Source organism: Pleurodeles waltl, chromosome 8 (genome assembly GCF_031143425.1).
Source record: "Pleurodeles waltl isolate 20211129_DDA chromosome 8, aPleWal1.hap1.20221129, whole genome shotgun sequence".
NCBI classification, from domain to species: Eukaryota; Metazoa; Chordata; class Amphibia; order Caudata; family Salamandridae; genus Pleurodeles; species Pleurodeles waltl.
In genome coordinates, this window is record NC_090447.1 from 1,250,804,670 (window position 1) to 1,250,825,054 (window position 20,385).

The 20,385-nt window shown below is 43.0% G+C and overlaps 1 protein-coding gene across 6 annotated transcripts in view; it reads right to left on the reverse strand.

Moving 5' to 3' along the window:
- Positions 1-20,385, reverse strand: part of FRY (FRY microtubule binding protein) — a 598,740-nt gene that overhangs the window by 161,652 nt on the left and 416,703 nt on the right. For all 6 annotated transcript variants that reach the window (XM_069205570.1, XM_069205567.1, XM_069205566.1 and 3 more), the window contains exons 27-29: positions 7,886-8,046; positions 4,347-4,457; positions 3,772-3,926 (exon numbers count right to left, since the gene is read on the reverse strand). In XM_069205570.1, the coding sequence (XP_069061671.1) occupies positions 3,772-3,926; positions 4,347-4,457; positions 7,886-8,046 (427 nt within the window). The remainder of the gene's footprint in view (positions 1-3,771; positions 3,927-4,346; positions 4,458-7,885; positions 8,047-20,385) is intronic.

Genomic DNA, 20,385 nt, shown 5'->3' on the forward strand with positions numbered 1-20,385 from the left:
GGCACACCTGTATATGTATTGCTATGTTTATTCCTACTGCTGCAAATTTCCTTTTAGCTTTGCAACAGTATTTATGGAAACAGTACAATTAACAAAAGAAAACAACCCAACGTAGCAAACCAATGTATTGTGTGCCAGTAAACGGGGGAAAGCTATGACAACATTTAGTTTCCCCTTGAGCTGGAAGACATTATAGAAAGATAAACTATGAGACACACAATGGTAACGTTTACTGGTACACTGGCATCTCCACAGTAGGTTTGTGGTCAAATAAACTTTCATCAGATCAAAGTATTTTTGCCTTGATCCCCATATTTAGGTGATTATTTTGAGGCCCCCCGGTCTTTCACTGAATAGGTTTTTAAAGACCATACACCAATCCATCCCACAATTCCACTTCTTCTAATCCAGTGTAGTTGCATTCCGTGCCATCATCACCCCCATGTCAGAGACACCCCCTTACCAGAATAGGCAAAAGGTTTGTATTGCAGTGCATGCCCAAACTGTATTGAAGAATTCCCACTTCTCTCTTTTTTGAATGGTTCAAAATGTGATTATGACAACCATTATGGTGCATCTGTTCTCACTAGACCAGTGAACAAATTATTGAGAGTGTTTACGTAGCCACCTGTAGAGTGATAAACCACAAATACACATTTCACTAACTCAAGCACTGACACACACACACAGCAACAGCGAGTGGCACCCCTCTGGTCACTGTACTGACATGAGAGACAACTCTGTGCCTGGGATCGATGTCCCACCCATATATTGGCTGCATGGCAATGTGAGAAACAGAAGCCTGCCAAAGTGAGAAGGGGTCTGTTTGTGCAAAGCTAAATAAGAATAACAGCAATTGATGCAATGTTTTGAAGACTTTTCTGCATAGCATGTGGCATTTGTAGGAAGTTTGCTCTGTATATACTATTTCAAAGTAAGAAATAGTGTGCACAGAGTCCAAGGGTTCCCCTTAAAGGTAAGATAGTGGCAAAAAGAGATAATTCCAATGCTCTATTTTGTGGTAGTGCAAACAGGCGTCGGGTTTTCAATAGGAATCAATGGGGAGACTCGGGGGTCTCTTCAACGATGCAGGCAGGCACAGGGGGGGCTCCTCGGGGTAGCCACCACCTGGGCTAGGCAGAGGGTTGCCTGGGGGTCGCTCCTGCACTGGAGTTCGGTTCCTTCACGTCCTGGGGGCAGCGGGTGCAGTGTGGTTTCCAGTCGTCGGGTTCCTTGAAGCAGGCAGTCGCGGTCAGGGGGAGCCTCTGGATTTCCTCTGCAGGCGTCCCTGTGGGGGCTCAGGGGGGTCAACTCTGGCTACTCACGGGCTCGCAGTCGCCTGGGAGTCCTCCCTTTAGAGTTAGTTTTCCGCAGGTCGAGCAGGGGGCGTCGGGTGCAGATTGGAAAGTCTCACGCTTCCGGCAGGAAACGTGTGGTCTTTAAAAGTTGCTTCTTTGTTGCAAAGTATTGCAGTTTCTTGAACAGGGCCGCTGTTCTCGGGAGCTTCTTGGTCCTTTAGATGCAGGGTAGTCCTCTGAGGCTTCAGAGGTCGCTGGACCCTGTTGGATGCGTCGCTGTTGCAGTTTTCCTCGGAGTAGGGAGACTGGCCAGTGGGGCTGGGGCCAAATCAGTTGTTGTCTCAGTCTTCACTGCAGGGCTTCAGGTCAGCAGTCCTTCTTCTTCTTTAGGTTGCAGGAATCTATCTTCCTCGGTTCTGGGAGCCCCTAAATACTCAATTTAGGGGTGTGTTTAGGTCTGGGAGGGCAGTAGCCAAAGGCTACTGGCCCTGAGGGTGGCTACACCCTCTTTGTGCCTCCTCCCTGTGGGGAGGGGGGGCACATTCCTAATCCTATTGGGAGAATCCTCCATCTGCAAGATGGAGGATTTCTAAAAGTCAGAGTCACCTCAGCTCAGGACACCTTAGGGGCTGTCCTGACTGGGGAGTGACTCCTCCCTGTTTTCCTCATTATCTCCTCCAGCCTTGCCGCCAAAAGTGGGGGCAGTGGCCGGAGGGGCGGGCATCTCCACTAGATGGGATGCCCTGTGGCGCTGTAACAAAGGGGGGGTGAGCCTTTGAGGCTCACCGCCAGGTGTAACAGTTCCTGCAGGGGGAGGTGTGAAGCACCTCCACCCAGTACAGGCTTTGTTACTGGCCACAGAGTGACAAAGGCACTCTCCCCATGTGGCCAGCAACATGTCTGGTGTGTGGCAGGCTGGCAAAAACGAGTCAGCCCACAATGGAAGTCGGGTATGTTTTCAGGGGGCATCTCTAAGATGCCCTCCGGGTGTATTTTTACAATAAAGTGCACATTGGCATCAGTGTGCATTTATTGTGCTGAGACGTTTGATACCAAACTTCCCAGTTTTCAGTGTAGCCATTATGGTGCTGTGGAGTTCGTGTTTGACGGACTCCCAGACCATATACTCTTATGGCTACCCTGCACTTACAAGATCTAAGGTTTTGCTTAAATACTGTAGGGGCATAGTGCTCTTGCACATATGCCCTCACCTGTGGTATAGTGCACCCTGCCTTAGGGCTGTAAGGCCTGCTAGAGGGGTGACTTACCTATGCCACAGGCAGTGTGAGGTTGGCATGGCACTCTGAGGGGAGTGCCATGTCGACTTAGTCATTCTCTCCCCACCAGCACACACAAGCTGGCAAGCAGTGTGTATGTGCTGAGTGAGGGGTCACTAGGGTGGCATAAGACATGCTTCAGCTCTTAGAGACCTTCCCTGGCATCAGGGCCCTTGGTACCAGGGGTACCAGTTACAAGGGACTTACCTAGGTGCCAGGGTTGTGCCAATTGTGGAGACAAAGGTACAGTTTAGGGAAAGAACACTGGTGCTGGGGCCTAGTTAGCAGGGTCCCAGCACACGTTCAAATCATAACTTGGCATCAGCAAAGGCAAAAAGGCAGGGGGTAACCATGCCAAGGAGGCATTTACTTACAGCATTAATTTCAGAATTACTATAATCTACTTAGCATTTGGGCATGCCAATGGTAATCAGTCTTTCAAGTACATTCTGCAGATTTAAATTTAAAAATGTCCACGTTATTTTTTAATTCAGAAGTAACTTTTGTCAACAGACAGCATGCCAAAGAGTGTAGTAAAATGTAAAGGAAATAGGTTATTCCTAACAAAAATTGGGGGGGGTGGGGGTGGGGGGGAGGGGGCAGGGGGGGGCGCGTTCTTAGAAAAGGAACAAATCCACAGGAAGGCCAAGTGTTCCTCTTCAATTCCAATAAAACTGACTAATTCCCCTAGCTCAAACTATGATCAGTTTGCACCATGAAACAAAGAAAGTCACTTTCTGGGAACTAATGAGCAGCATCTTCTTGCTGAGCATTCTGGAATGACTTTGAGGGTGTCCTGTTTTGATTTCCAAAAGTAAGCCATCGTTTTCCATTCTAAGGAACCCTTCTGAACAGCAGTAAAGAGTACAATCAGGCTTGCCAATAAATGGTTTATTGTATGTTTAGTCTCCACATGAGTCTAAAGTAAATGGAGCAGCAAGAATGTAATGGGTGGCTATGCCTCGCGATATTCCAAACATGTGTTTCAAACCCTCCATAATCCCTCCTCTGCACTTGAATGGAAACATTTAGTCCGTGTGTCTCATACGGGTGTTTTTTTTATTCAGAAGAATTTTGTTTAGCAGGAAATATCTGAAAACCAAGAGTGCATTGCAGCAGTGTAAATGTATATACGTCAGCAGAGAGGGTGCAGAACAGAAAGCCACAGGCACATACTGTTTGATCTCATATAATACCTGCTTCCACACACAGTTGCTATGGCTTTGAAGCATCCAGAGGCAAGCTGGTATGATCCAGTGTAGCAGCGATCTATTGCCCAGTTAAATAGATTTATTTGGTCCGGATTGAGCTCCAGCAACAAGACCACAACTTCACAACCAAGATGATGAACCTGAAGGAATTAATAAAAAAAATAACATGTCTGGAACACAATCAGCAAGTATTGCCATTTTCAACCACTCAGAAACATCTCCACTCCACAGGACTCCTACTCGCACATATCCCATACATACACAAGAGCCATATCAGGAGGACGGGTGTTCTCTTACATTGCTCCTAAAGTGTGGAACGGCCTCCCACTCCATATCAGAGCCTCCTTCTCTCTTCTTCAATTAACCAATCTAACATTGGCAAGTCTAGGCAAACACACCTGCTTAGTGCCAGGATAGCCTTGCGAGTGATAGGGCATGTTACAAATACACATAACAACATGCTCATTTTTGTGCTTGGCTATGTATTGACTATATCAAGGCTAAAAACGCACAAGGTGGCATACTGCGTCAAAGAAATGCATCAAATAGAATATACTTACCCGCAAATCCTGACAGGCTAAAATGTTATCAAGCCATTTGTAAAGATAGCCATCTGGTGAAAGACCCACATTGTCAAAGACAGAACCACAGCACAACACAGCAGACATTGCCTAGAACAACAAATGTATATTTTAGTTAGGTTCTTAAACATCATACTTACTTATTTTTTAAGACAGACAACTTTCTCAAGGAAATATGTCACCCCACGGGAAAGCCTTAGCCACTGGTAATGCATGTCAAATTACAACATGGAATATGATGGCTTCAAGGTATCAGTCCTCTCTCCAGTTCTTCATAATAAACATCATTAAACATCACTTAGTCTGTGCTAAACAAAACCGTGATGTTCTGAGCTCTTCCCATAGGTTCTGCACAGTGAAGTTCATTTATAATAGGATGATGCCTACACTGAGATGTGATTTTTTGGCAAAAGCGCGAAACAGAAAAAAAAGAAATGGGTCCAGCAGGAGAAAAACACATGGATTGTATAAGAATGAATGCAAAATACAATGTGTGAAAAGTATACCTTTAAAGAGGTAGGGAACATGTGCAGCAAATAGGAGAATGCAAGGTGTTGAAACAGGCCAAGTGCAGGTATTTTGGATATAAGCAGGCAATGGATTCACAGACAGGCAGAATATCACCAGAACAATTAAGTTTAATTAGACATGGAATGAACACATCAAGTAAAGATTAAATGGAGTTGGTCCTTGTGGGATAGTTCTTTTAAGCCATTATGAAGCTGTACTGGTGTTAGAAAGAGTCCCTGGTATCAACAATAAAAGGAGAAACCTAATACACTGGGGTTGGGGAAAAATAAAAACTTTGGCAAGCAAAGTAAATTGTCATCACATTCATAACTACCAGTGCGGTGGTGCTCTTGAAATCTCAGAGGAATACCTCGATCTCCCACCTGGTGTATGATGAGAAAGCTTGGCATTTGTAAGACAGAGTTAAAGGTGAAAGACGGTAACTTCTTCCAATAATGGAAGAAATGTTCAGGATTGGACTGCACATTATTATTATAGTGGTCAAAGACGTACAATGGGAAATGAGGAGAATAGATTAGAAGTGGCGTGAAGAATGTAGAATAAGTTGACTATGCATGACAATAGACGAACTTCTAATTATTTTATCAGCCCAAAGTTGCTTCAGATCAGTGTCTCAGGACACTAGCTGGACTGATGACAACAGATTCAATGAGACCGTGAAAACGGGTGAGGCAACAGCTATGGAATTTGTGTGAACCTGAGCGCCACAGCCTTTCCCCTTTTTGGCTCCTGATAAAGGATCACATTGAGCTGAAGCTATCATGAATAACACAAACCACCCAAGTTGAGCAACACCTCTTGGTCCTAGGTAATGGCTTTGAGTCTGGCTAGAGATCTATAGTCAAGGAATGCCAGCACTGGTGGTAATAAAGAGAAACAGGAAGACACAAGCAAGTGGCCAGTCATGGTTGCTAAACTCTGGAAACCTCTGCTACATCACCTCACAAACCACTCCCTATCATTCAGGAAGATCCTGACGACATACCTATTCCTTGACTAATTTCAGGATTAAAGTGCCCCAGTGTACTATATTAACATGCATTATACTGTTTCTGTCCAACAGCCCCAAGATGCAAACGTGCTTGTGAATGCTGTATTTTTTAAGATGAAACTAACGTAATATAAAAACGGTGCTAACAGTAACAATCCCAATTGGGCCTAAGTGAATTGCTAAATAAAAGTATGTACGGCTCCTTAAAAAAATAAAAAAAAATATGAATTACATTTGTATAATTCTTGCACTTTTCCAAAGCACAGTCTGGACTTGGCCCAGACACACACATGAAACTAAACCTCCCATGACCATGTACTTTTTACCTCTTAATCCGGTAATGACTGACTCCCTGTGGATTACTCCTATTCTGAACACTTCCTTCTTTTGAACCTGTACTTTCCTCTTCGAGGTGACCTTGCCCTCTGAAAGATCTCCTGGCTAGTCAGGGTATTTAGTTTGTGAATCAAGAAACACAATCTGTATAGCTTGAGACTATCACATTTTTAACCGCAGGAACCTCTGGGTCAAAATTATGTCATTAAGAGCCAGTTACAAACAATTCTGCAGTATTTTAGCAAAGAACATTTTGTACTGGTAACAGTGATCCACCATGTTATACGATAAGCAAACACAGCTCTAATAACATTAATTGTATTTGGCTAGGATAAGCTATGTTAAGATGTCTCTGTCCTTAAGGCTCAAGGCAGTCGAACCGGATATAATATCTCACATTTCGCTTATTTTTTGATTTGTGCCGTGCCCTAATGAACAACGCAGAATTCAAATGGCAATCTCAGCTATTCAGTCTGTGCACAGCTCAGACCCTCACACAATTCCCATTGCAGAACTACCTGTCATTAGAAAGCTCCATTAGACTTTGCTGCAAGTGAATAACAAACTGAATGCCAGGCAGATCTAGTGTTGGCGCCATATCTCATCAATAGGCTCATAAGAGACTTTATGATGATGAATTAATCTGGGACACAGCCTAGCAGATGGACGAGAAGTCTGTATTTGCAGACACATCAAAGACATGCAGTAGGGTTAATCCAGGGAGGATGGGACGAGTGGTTTGGAAGGTGATCGCAACAATCAACACACCCCAGTGGTTATACGCTGCACAAACCCAGGGAAACAGCACCAGTGTTGGTGTGGATCTCAAGATCATCAGGCCGTAACGGGATTTAGGGTGGTAAAAGATAATCTTACAAAGAAGCCTGGGAGACAAGCATGAAGAGTTGGTCCCAGACATGTTGGAAGTGCATGTGGCAGATATTACATGAAGAAAAACGGAAATGGCCTTTAGTTGGGATCATGCTATACAAATACACACATGCATGTAAGTGGCCAAATTATGAATAAAATGTCTTCCCAAATTGAAGCCTATTTATTGACTGTTCAAATTATTAATAAGATGTCCTCCTGAGGCTTATGCGTGTTACTGTCCTGCGACATGGGGGTCACCTCTACAGAAAGACTGATAAATTAGATACAATTAAGGTGTGGACCATCAGTTCAACCAGGCTATACTTATAAATCTAACTATTAAATAGCAAAGCGTAAAAGTTCCCAAGGGATTATAAAAATAAGATTGATTAGAGAGGGGCAGATAACATGTCATGGGGACCTGAAGTAAGAACATACATGCAAAGGTTAATAAATGCATGAAACTCTCCTCATTCTTTAAAATGTCTATCACAAATACAGCAGTAGAGCATCGCTACTCGAGTAGCTGCGTTCTGATGGAGTATCTGCTTTCAGATTATGAGCCTTTAATATTTCTAGAAAACAAGCAATTGACACCTAACGCAAGGGGTGTGCAGAGAATTTTAGATTATTATTTCAATGTGGAGGCAACCCAAGCATACTTTAACACATTCTATCTGCATTTAAAGGTTCCCATGGATTTTAGCAAAGTCGTATGCTTTCATCCTTACTTGTCAATCAGGCCTCCTATTGTGCATGGCATGTGTCTTGAGAAGGAGAAACTTACCTTTAATGCACTGTACTGATATCTGGTGATCTGATGGTTCCTGTCGCTGTACCGATCCAGAGGTGTAAACATAATACTGAAGGGCCCAGCCCATTGGCTAAACAAGATAAACAGGTGGTGCCTCAGGCTCTGTTGGGGGAAGAGGAATCTCCTGTGATGCACTACGGAAACACAAAAGCAAACAGGACATTATTATGACTATAGCAACGACTCTCGGAGAAACGGGTGCCACAAGGCTGCCACCAGTACTGATCCCTATGCCAAACACTATCACAGCTACAGAACAGAAAATGCACTCTTTGACTATATTACATTGTTTTACTGGGCACTCATAATTACATGGCTAACACAGTTATAGGAAGGCAGGTGGACCCTATGATAGAGTTTTCCTCGAGCTCGTAGTATAAGCAGTGCTACCCGGCAGTGATCCCAAGAAGTAAATAAAGTGATCAATCAGTCAGGTTGTTTCGAAAAAGTAAAATAAAACATTCTCACCTTACCCAAAGATTATATTTACAGCATCACTTTTCACCTAGTCAAGGATGCCTAGAAAACACTGAACACCCATTAATGCGAAGATGTATCTCAACCAGGACATTGACAGAGGCTGCAGGTACTATCTTTGAAGGACACTTATTCCACAGCAAGTTATTTTAGGAGCTCCCGTCCTTACACTGACGGTCTAGCTCACCAACCCAGAGGGAGTAAAGCAGGAAGCATCTGGTATTTTCTTAACCATTTAAACAGGCTACCTGTGCTCCTGGGGTTGCCCATTGTGCTACAATGTGGGTTCTACTACTGCAGTGTTGTGATAATTTGTTACCATTTTCCTTTCCACATACACAAAAGAATCCCAGTCAAAAGAGTCACCAGACTGAAAGGTAGACATCAATTTCCCTATGAATTCCCTGCTGCTGTCATTTTTGAGCCTGGTACACAATGGTGCCTTCTCTTGCTGTCTGGGGTATGGCAATGGCCTCAGGAGAGTGTGTAGCTGTCCTAGATCAATTATCATTAAACCGACCCTGGCATTGCCCTTATTCAAGGCTAAGATCAAATGAATGACTAAATCCTATCCTTACTTTTGCCTGACCCTTCATAATCTTCGATTTTGCTACACATGTATCCGAGTTAGCAAAGCAATCAATCTTTAATGCTTTTAGGCAGGTTACCTATATAATTTTTGTTTTATTTATTTTTCCAGTTTTATATAGCACCAACTCGACCCTAAGGTAGTGGAGCTCTTCACATGAGCACCAGTTATATTATACACGGTCACATGGATTTATTTATTTTTATGCACAGAAGATTAAGTGATTTGCCCAGCATCATAGGATGCTGAGCCGATGCTGAGACTGAAACGTGGTTCTTCAGTTTCCAAGTCGGTACCTCTGGCCATAACACCACATCCTCTCACCTATCTTTTGTCTCTGGCCAAATGAATGAGTTAGCACACACTTCAAAACACCCTCCGAGGATCCAATTGCAGATTAGAGGTGGTCATGTAAGAGTGCCCGAAAAGAAGAGTGCCCAGATGTGTAAGTCACAACAATACGTTGCTAATTGGACTAATTTCACATCCCACACTATTATTCACATTCAACAATACTGACTCATTTCCCTGATTTGATTTGAGTATTCTATGTTATCTTAAGAACTTGTGATGATCTAGCTGCAACAGTCCGATTATTTAAACATTTCTCTTTCAATTCACTTCTTGTGCTTCAAGGCCAAGGAACAAATGCATAGGTTGTAACCTTCATGTAGAACCAAAGCAGAATGTATAGGCTCTCTGTAAGGTGAAAGAGACGGACGGGTTAGCTCCCTAAACCCTTTATTTCTAATGGCTCAGAGGATCGGTCATTGAATTCCCGCCAGAACATGACATTTTTCCAATATTAGTATATTCTTGCATAAATAGCAGCCAAAACTGCTCACATTATTATAAAAATACTCTGCTCTCAAGCAAAACTACAAGAAAACTAGAAATTAAACAGGCACTTCCAACACAAAAAGACCTGCTACACGATGCAACCAGAACTGTATGGCTCGTCTGTGTCCCACCAAGTGTGGTAACTAAGGCACTACGAGTATGAGGGACCAGAGTGGCCTATAAAGCATCAAATACGGCCTTTTGCCAATGTATGGGGTAGCACAGTGCATTTTCTCCTAGAGTGTAAAAACCTTGCAGTGGCACTCCATACCATTAATACACACCAACCGGTAAGCAACTGCTGTCTCCACTACACCAACCAGCTACTGCTCATCCTAGTTCCTGCCTCCACTGTGGAACCCTCCAGCAGCACTACCTCGAGCACCCATGTAAAATAATTATTTTGTTCTTCCAAAACTACCTTCCATGCAGCATTAAGGCAAAACATGTAACTTTAAAAAAAAAAAAATTGATGGATGTTGTAGATCTATATGATTGTTTTTTAAATGTCCGTTTTTGTTTTTATAAGTGGCCTTGTTTTCAAATAATTTTTAACAAAAGGTTATTGCTGGAAAGATGTGGGGCCCTCGTTAATCTAAAAAAAAAAAAAAAAAAATACAAAGCAGGGGCTAAAACCAAAAAATATGTCTATGGTCTCAAAAAGCACACACTGCCATAGTAGTCCCTGCCAGAGAAAGAATCAACTTTGAATGCGCTCCTTCTGAAAGGACAGAATGGCGTCACTCACACTGAAGTTAGCCAATGGCTGACAGGGGGCGACCCATTGCCCCACACTGTACACTGCAGTTGGTAGGAGAAAAATGTAAAGGACACAATAATTGACCAAATGGATGAAGAGGGCTTACTGAAAGCTACTACAGCGAAGTATATTATACACATAATTTTACTAAAATCGAAAGGTCTTTGCTAATGCCAAATGTAAAAGAAAAACCTCTGAATTGCACTTTGTGCCTGGAAGGCAAGGCAGAATGCCACGAGATATGGTACATCAATGAAACGGGAAAGAGAGGTTGGTTATGGGTCAAGGAAATGGAAAGAAAGGAGGGTAACAAGGGAAGGTTGGGAATGAGCAGGGGAGAGTGGAGTTTACTGGGGAACCGACTTTCAGAAAACAAAGATAGTGCAGAAATTAATGTAAGACATTTTCCAGAAAGGATGATTGGGGAGAACAGAACAAATACTAACATCAGTTTTTAACACCTGCTATGCCAGGAATTCCCTTTCAACTTGGTCATGGGGCTGGAGGGGGCAGAAGCGAAATAAAATCTATTAAAGGTATCAAATTCTGTTTACATATTAGTAGCATATGCCAACTTCAAGAGTTACTCTTTCAGATATATGATGGTGCCTGGCTCACAAAAACTCAAAAAGGGAACAAAGTAACAAATACAGAACCTAAATGATCAAAAGTTGGATGCATCAAGGGGGAAATGATGTATTAACCAAACATCACATTGAAATTCAACAGAGGTCACCATGAATGAATTCACAAATAATTTCACGATCTCAGTCAAAGTGGGTGTATCTTCTAACCAATGGTCACAGACTGTGCAGACAGGTTCACAGCTCCCCCTACCCCAGTCTAGAGCAAGGAATGGGATGACAAAGCTCTAAGTTTCAATGAGGGTACCTCCAATTCTTCTGTCCTAAGAAATTCAGTTCACAGGACTGTATGTGTTTAGACTAGGCTCAAACAGCAAATCTTCAAGCAAGTTAACCTTGAGTAACATATGTAAGGATTTCATACTCAGCTATACATAAATATTTTCTCCACAGATGATATAATCTCACTCAATAACACCATAAAGAAAACCCAGCATTGCCCTCAAGCAACCATCTCAAACTGAACTCCACAAAGACAGAATTCCGACTCGCCTCCCCATAACATGTCTCAGTTCTATACATGAATGGATCAACCACATAAATGCCCTGAACTGCAAGCCAGTCATCACCAAGTCAAAGAAATCCCTTGGGATAACCAAAGACAAGAATCTTAACATGCAAGCATACATCCGCGCAGCCACATGCAATGTTGGTTTCCAACTCAACCCCCTCATGAAAGTTAAACCATTCATCTGGTCACTAGGCCTCAAGAATGTAGTGCAATCAATATTTGTAGCTAGAATGGATTATGATATTGCGATCTTAACGGACTTATCAAAATCACAAACTGCACTACTCAGAGTAACCCTCAATGCCGCAGCACCACTAATAACACGAAAGAGACCGTTTGACCACATAACACCCTCCTTCTTGTTTCTCTACTGGTTCGCATTAGAGGCTAAGATCCAGATGAAAACAGTTTGCATGAGGCATAAAGCCCTACACCAAGATCAACCCAGGTCTCACGATCTCAGGAGGCAGCTTACCCCCTGTCCAAGCAAGGACCCTTACTCTAGTCAGGGTAAAAGAGAATCACCCTCAGCTAACCTCTGCTTACCCCCTTGGTTGTTTGGCACGAGCAGTAGGCTTAACTTCAGAGTGCTAGGTGTAAAGTATTTGTACCAACACACACAGTAATTCAATGAAAACACTACAAAATGACAACACAGGTTTAATAAAAAAATAGAAAATAATGATCTAAACTAAACAAGGCCAAAACAACAAAAATCCACAATACACAAGTCAAATTATCAATAAAAATGCAAAAAAAAGTCTTCATGTAATTTTAAACACACACTAACACTGTTAGCGTAAAAGTGTACCTTGGGTGCGTCAAAAATAACCCTGCACGGGCGAGTGTGTGTCAAAAAGGGCTTGCAATGCATTGATTTCACTCACGAGCGAGACCCTGCATTGTTTCTCCTTTGCTCAGGGACCCCAAACTCCACATGTCCATCCGCTCCCAAAGGGAATTTACACTTTAATCATATTTAAAGGTAGCCCCCATGTTAACCTATGAGAGGAACAGGCAACAGTGAAAAACGAATTTAGCAATAGTTCACTGTCAGGCCATATAAAACACATTACTATATCTCCTACCTTAACCATACACTGCACCCTGCCCTTGGGGTTACCTAGGGCCTACCTTAGGGGTGCCTTAAGGGAAGGTTTAGGCCTGGCAAGTGGGTACACTTGCCAAGTCGAATTTACAGTTACAACTGTACACACAGACACTGCAGTGGCAGGTCTGAGACATGATTACAGAGCTACTTATGTGGGTGGCACAACCAGTGCTGCAGGCCCACTAGTAGCATTTGATTTACAGGCCCTGGAAACCTTTAGTGCACTGTACTAGGGACTTACTAATAAATATGCCAATCATGGATAAACCAATTACATACACATTTTGTAAAGGAGCACTTGCACTTAAGCTCTGGTTAGCAGTGGTAAAGTGCCCAGAGTTATAAAAACAGCAAAATCAGAGTCCAGCACACATCAACAACCTGGGAAACAAAGGCAAAAAGTTAAGGGAGACCACGGCAAGGATGAAAAGTCTAACAGGAACCTAGTGGTTGTGTCATTATATATTTTGATGCTTTCAGTTATTCCAGTGACATCTACCGGTTGTGGTATTCTTTGAGATGGAAGCTTGTAAAGTGGGTAGTTCTTGCAACATTTACCAAAGCCTGTGCAAAGTAGATCTATGGGGAATGTTCACCCATGTCGATGGCCATCTCCAGTTAGGCACACAGAGAGTTGTGCTGGATATCAGTTCCTGGCAAAGTGGTATTGCTTAAGTACCTTTTGGGACAAGCACAGCTCTACAATGCAAAGTTACTTGCTTACCATGGTCCGATGAGTCTTTATGAAAAAAGTAAACAAAAATTTAATATTAAGCAATTACTCACTGATGAAGAAAATACAAAAACGTAATGAGGGATGAAAAACTGCTCATTTTCTATGGTAATGCTCACCATAATAATGTCAATCAAAAGCCCTCAAAGACCATGATAGAAAACTGGTCAAAAGCAAGGATTAGGCCTACAAATATAGGCTGCAGCATTCATAGAACTACCTGAGAAGAACAAATGTAGTGTGCCTGGAGTGCAACTTTATGTGAAGGAACATATATTATTAAGGCCTTAAACTAAAGGCCATTAATATATAATGGGGTTAGAAGACTGCACAATTGTCCCGTTTAAGGATATTTTAAGCATAATAACCTACATTGGATGCTTGTGAACAGTGATTATCTGAAATAAATGAAAATATCAATATTCATATGTGTAGACCAACCAATAGTTAATATGATTCGGATCCTACTGGGAAGACTGTACATTTTTCAAAATTCTGTTTTCATAGTGCTAGATCTGTAGAAACCCCAACCCATCCACAACGTCAGGAGCACCTCTTTGAAAAGCCATATTCGGTCCTAAATTATTTACCAGCATCAGTCAAAAATGCAGAAAATCAATTCCGTAAATGAAACAATGCCATCATCAGTGCATTTGTCCAGTCGAGGTTTTCAGAATATGGATTTGACTGTGTAACGTAGTTCCATTATGCTCATGCCCCTAAACAACCTCAGCAATCCACTGGAAGAAAGAACTGCTATGTGAAAGATCAAAGAAGACATGCCTTTCAAGTCTACCTTGAGGGATTAACTGAGTGATATTCTGAAGCAGGTATTTGAAATATCTAAAAGCTTCATGCTTGAGACTTAGCAGAATTGCTAGCAGGCATTCTGTGACTCTTAACATTGTTACAAAAATTAATCCATTGCTTAAGTATCCGACAGTAAAAGTGCTGCCATAAGTCAATGGTAACAATGTTATGAAAACGTATTGACTTTCTTACATAAAAAAGCACGTAAGGCATTAGTTTCTTGCCGCATAAGAATTGAACCAGGACCATTAAGTGCCTGATTAAGAGTTTGGCAGATGCATGACATTCGCTAAAAACACTGTAGAGTTTATAAACTTGAATATGCTCTAAATGAGGCAGTCATGACACCCGCTACTTTTTGGCAGATGTCCCACATCTGCCAAACCCTCACCCCAATTATTTTATCAATTTATTCACTTGTCTCCTGTGCTTACTCTTCAGTCTTTGTCTGTACTTCACTTCATACTTCACATACATGCATGGCGCACGGACAGTAGAGCAACCATGCTAATGAAGCCTTTTTTCTGGCTATGGAACACAGCCAACAATCTGCTTCTCAGAGATCTCAGTGCAGGTGTGCTGGTCTAGTCTGACCAATATGTTGGTTTCAAACTCCATATCATTTGCAGTTTATCCATAGACCAGACCATACATTAAGATGAGAAATTCATCTTGTTTACACTAAGGACTAATCACTGCAAGATGCTGATACTGTAGGCTCCTTAGTGACTAATTATCGAGAAGACAAGACACAGTTACATCATTTACCAAGACAGTAATTAGCCCTCAACTCAGCCAGAGGAAGGTGGCCAATATTAGCCGTTCCTGAACTGCTGGATGAGCTGTCCATCATATCGGCATTGTGCTACTAACTTCAATTCTTAGTGCAAAAAGCCATGTCATTGCTGCATAACATTGAACAAAGGCCACTACTTTAGTGTGCACATCCGAGGACTGTACATATCTGTACAACTCCTTTCCCTAAAGCAATTAAACAGATCACTGTACAAAAGTAAAACATCTAGAACAAATCACAGTATGGAATAAAAAGCTATTTGGTGTGCAAAAGATGTGTATGTGAATGATTGATAAGAGAACTCTCTTGCGATTTCTGCATGAGGGTAGGAGCAGCCAGGAGATTTCCTATCAGTGGTGGACTGAGTGTTGTCTGAATGGATGGGGTTTCGTCTCCTTTATAAAATAACCACTATAATGCACATTAAATTATCTATAAAGATCAGAATCTAGAACGATCTTTGTGCTTTCAGAAGCCCCCTTCAGCTAGACCACTCACAAAACACTGACTGCTCAAATGCACAACCATGGGCCAGATAGAAGGATACAAAATGCACAGTACCAATTAAACCATTTATTCAGTCGCTAGTGACACTTCCAAATATCCTGGAGGCCAAGCAACTAGCTAATGAGGCACAATACAATAACTTACACTCTAACACACTAACATAACAAGTGTCGGTGTGATGAAGTGATCCTACTCTGTCTTGTGATGTTCGAGATCCTACATGCAAAACTTGAGTTCTGGCCATTTAGGCCCTCATTACAACAGTGGCGGTATTGACCGCCAACCGCCATGGCGACGGCAGCCAACATACCGTCGCCGTGGTTACCAGCCGGCCAACTGCAGTATGACCGTAGACGGAATTCCACCAGAAGGCTGGCGGAATACCATTGACGGTCATGGCGGCGTACGGCGGTAAGGTGGTGCTGCTGTCAGCAGCAGCGCCACGCCAGCAAAACACCGCCGACCGTATCATGAGCAATGATACGGCCTGGCAGTGTTTTGCTGGCGGACGCTGCTGCTGGCGGCAGAGCTGCGTCCAGTCTCCTGCCGGAGGACCCCCTGCAAGCAGGTAAGTCGGGTTCTCCGACAGGAGAGGGGGATGGAGGTGATGTGTGTCTGTTTTTGTATGCATGCATGTGTGAGTTGCGTTGAATGAGCGCGTAAATTACTGAATGTGAGTGTATGTTGTGTGTTGTGAATGCGTGTGTGCGACAATGTATGTTGGTGTGTGTTGCGGTGTGTGGGTATGTATGTGTGCATGCGTGGGTGAATGTGGGTGTGTGTGTGTGTGTATGTGTGCGCATGTGGCTGTGTAAATTTGCGGAGGGCAGGAGAGGAAGGGGGAGGATTCTGGGGAGGGGGAAGGGGAGACCCCTATCAGTGCCAGGAAGGATTTCCCTGGCACTGATAGTGCCTACCACCATGGTTTTCGTGGCGGTACGCTTGCCACGAAAACTATGGCGGTAGGTGGGGGCATAATCCAGAGGGTGAGAATGTGACGGCCGCCTGGCTGGAGACCGAAGTCTCCAGCCCAGCGCCAGTTACCACCCTGGCGGACGGAATGGTACATTGGCGGTTTGGCTTAAGCCAAACCACCAATGTCATAATTTGGGAAAAGGTACCGCCAGCTTGTTGGCAGTACCTTTTCCCAAATTAACGTCGACCGCCAGGGTCGTAATGGGGGCCTTAGTGTTGATTGCAGGTCTGCCTGAGATGATTGGTTTCAAAGCGAGTCAGGTTTATATGTTGCTAATTACTTTGTGGAGAAAGCAGCAGGCCTTAAAAACTACACGAGGTTGTAGTGGAAGTTAGTCATGGTTCCAGTGATTTAGCAATAATGGTTTTGGTAAGCTGAGCAGTGCTGTGGTTGACTTGGGAAGAGTTGGCATTGCCAGGGTGTAGGGAAGGGACTAGGGTCGATACTAATTAACCAAAGGTAATGTCTCAGGGGAGTTAATTGTGCAGTACATTGAAGACTCACACCTAAAGTATTTAGAATTTGTGATTGGCTGCTCTAGTGCTTTTTGTGTTGAATATTTTTCATTCAGAACTTTTAACTGTGAATACAGAAATAGTCTCCGGTTTTTCTTCTTTCGTTGATTAGGGCAAACTTGAGAAGAATGTGTCGAGAGGTCGTCAAGAGTGCACAGATTGCCTGTGGGAGTTTTCGTTGCACAATGTATCATTTTAAGAGAAAACCGTTGGGTGTTCACAGTGATTCAGCAAAAAACAAACCAATTACATAAAACTGATGTGTTGAAACTGCAAACGTGATAACAATGCAGAAGTTCTTATAGTTACCCATCTATTTATTGAAAACATTACTGCTCAGTTGTTCGTGTGGTGGCAAACAAACGCAGTCACGTCACAAGTGAGGTTCTGCTCAACAGATGATAGATACAATGGAAGAAATGAAAAGACTGTGTTTGCGGACACAGATAGTTTATTTTCACAAATTGGAAAACTGGTGTTAAAGGACAATTCAATTTAATAATTAAAGAGTAATTGTTGTTGTATCTAGAAAATGACAGACGAGAATATACAAATTTTCTAAAAAAATGTCTGTGGAAAAAAAATCAGTGCATTTTCGATTGTGAGCGAATAGTAAGGCAGATATTTGGTCACTCATTGTTAACGTCATGGCATAATTTAGTTGTTGATAGATGGCTTGTGCTTCCTGCTACGATGGAAGTTGCTTTACTTATTTCTTTCTAACAACTTTATTTAAATTTTGGTCATGACAACAAGGTGTCTCATCATGAAATAACACATGTCTATGTAGGATACGACTGGCAGCACGACCCAAGCTTCGCCAACAGGAAGGACATACATGAACAGGTTCAAACTACGAAAAGCAACAGCTCTGTCTTTGTGGCATTAGTTCTCATCCTCGGGGGAAGAAGAGGAAGGCGAGATCAGATTTCTCCCACCCCCGAGCATCTGTGTTTTGCTTCATGTAGGTTTTAAATCTGAGTCAAACCCTGTCAAATGTACACTGTGTGTCATTCACCTCAGTGGACAGTTTCTCCATTGCATAGATATCCCAGTTTCCCTCACCATATGTTCAGAGAGACATAGATGGGAAGTTTCCACCTGTGAATATGGTTAGTTTAGCTGGCAACAATAAATGTGAAGAGAGTCGCCCCATGGGTGTGGTTAAAGGGTACATGCTGTTATCCATAGGATCATCTAGTAAGTAGGTCGAGGGGTGTGATGCTACAGTGAGGCCCGTGATATTTTTAATCAAGTCATGTACCGTCCTCCAAATGATCTGTACCTGAGTGCAGATACGAAACAAATACAACTCCTATTACAACCACTCAAAAAGGCATCCAGGGTGCCAAACATAGCGTATAGTCTCAGTGGAGACAAATACCATCTAGTTATTTTTTTTTATAGTCCTTCTCTTTAGGATAGTCACAGATGTAGAATTGAGCTGCTCTAGACCATATTTTCTCCCATATGTCCTCTCCTACTCCCACTAAATCATGCATTTGTGCTAATGCTGAAGTTGTAGCTCCAAGATGTGGCTCTAGAGCAACATGATACCTTTGTTCCATTGTTTGTTGGCAAAGATTTTTTTCTAGAGGACCTTTATCCCTGTCTATTAGTTATTTTGTTCTCCATTCCCCCAATCAGTGTAACAGCTGTTTTTGTAACTGCCATCTGCTGCAACTGGAGAGTGACACGGAGTTCATGTTGGCCTATCAACTTGTCCCTGCATACAGTTCCCAGAGCCTGGCGAGTTATTGTCATTCAGTATTCGGAATCAAGAGTCTGACATTCCTGGTTCAAAAGCCAGGATATACACAATTTGGGTCATTCAGGAGGCAAAGGCAGTGGTACCTTTTTTTTTTTGGCTATCTGATGCCAGTATTCAAGAGGATCAATGTGGGTTATAACAGTATCCTGTGGGGAGTAGGGGGAAGGGGTGTAAGAAATTGGGATGTTGGTTGACTGGGGTGTGAATAAGACAAAATCAAATCCCAAATTAACCTGCGCTCATCCTCCTGGTAGCATGGCACAGAGCAGTCAGGCTTCACTTAGAGGCAATGTGTAATGTATTTGTGCAACACTTCAAACAGTAACACAGAGAAAACACACCACAAAAGGTTCTGCCCAGGGATGCGTCGCTCAGCAGACAGGATGCATCAGTTCCCCTGGCAAGCAGTGTTGACCAATTTCCAAGGATCCAGGATTGTGGTGGAACTACTTGGCAGGATAGACTCACAGAAGGCAGAGTCCATGTACAGAAGCAGTGTTGTTGGAAGTCTGTTATGTCCCTGTGACTTCAGGTCAGGAGGCCAGCCAACTAGCCTTTGGAGTCACTCTGGATTTTGGGATCAAGAGACACAGGTCAAGTCCTTCTCTCCTACGCAAAGGGGCAGCAGAGAAAAGCAGGAGCCCAGCAGAGTGCCATCTAGCAGAGTGGCAGTCCTTCAGCAGCACAGTAGTCCTTCTTCCTGGCAGCGTATCCACAGGTCCAGAAGTGTACTGAAGAGGTGGTGTTTGACGAACAGTATTTATAACTTGGTACCCTGGTTCAGGAAGGGGGGAAAAACTTCTAGACAATGGCTTTGAAGTGAAAGGAACTTCCTGCCTCCCCTGCCCTGGCTCCAAGCTGGCTGAAGTGACAATACAGGGTCCGTTCTATCCTGCCCTAAATGGCCCATCAAGTCACACCTAAGCTTCCAATGTATGTGGCTGTCTAGGAGAAATACACAAAGTCCAACTGCCAACTACACCCAGTCATGGGACCACAGACAGGCTGCAGGCACCAAATGGCTAAGACAAGACAATGCCAAATTTCTAAAAGTGGCATTTTCAGAAGTAAAATCCGACTTCACCTTAAATTAGGATTTTACATTGTGATTCCACAGACACCAAACTTGATTGAGTTAGGTCTTACCTTTTAAATACATTGATCCCTGCCTGCTGGGTTGTCCAGGGACTTACCTAGGGCTGACTCAGATGTATTAAAACGGAAGGTGTGGGCCTGACTAAGGGTTTATTTTGCCAGGTCAAAATAGCAGTTTAAAATTGCACACACAGGCTCTCCAATCGCAGGTCTGAGACATGTTTAAAGGGTTACTTAGGTGGGTGGCACAATCAGTGCTGCTGGCCCACTAGTAGCATTTAACCTACAGGCCATAGGCACAGGTACTGCAATTTACTAGAGACTTAAAAGCAAATTAA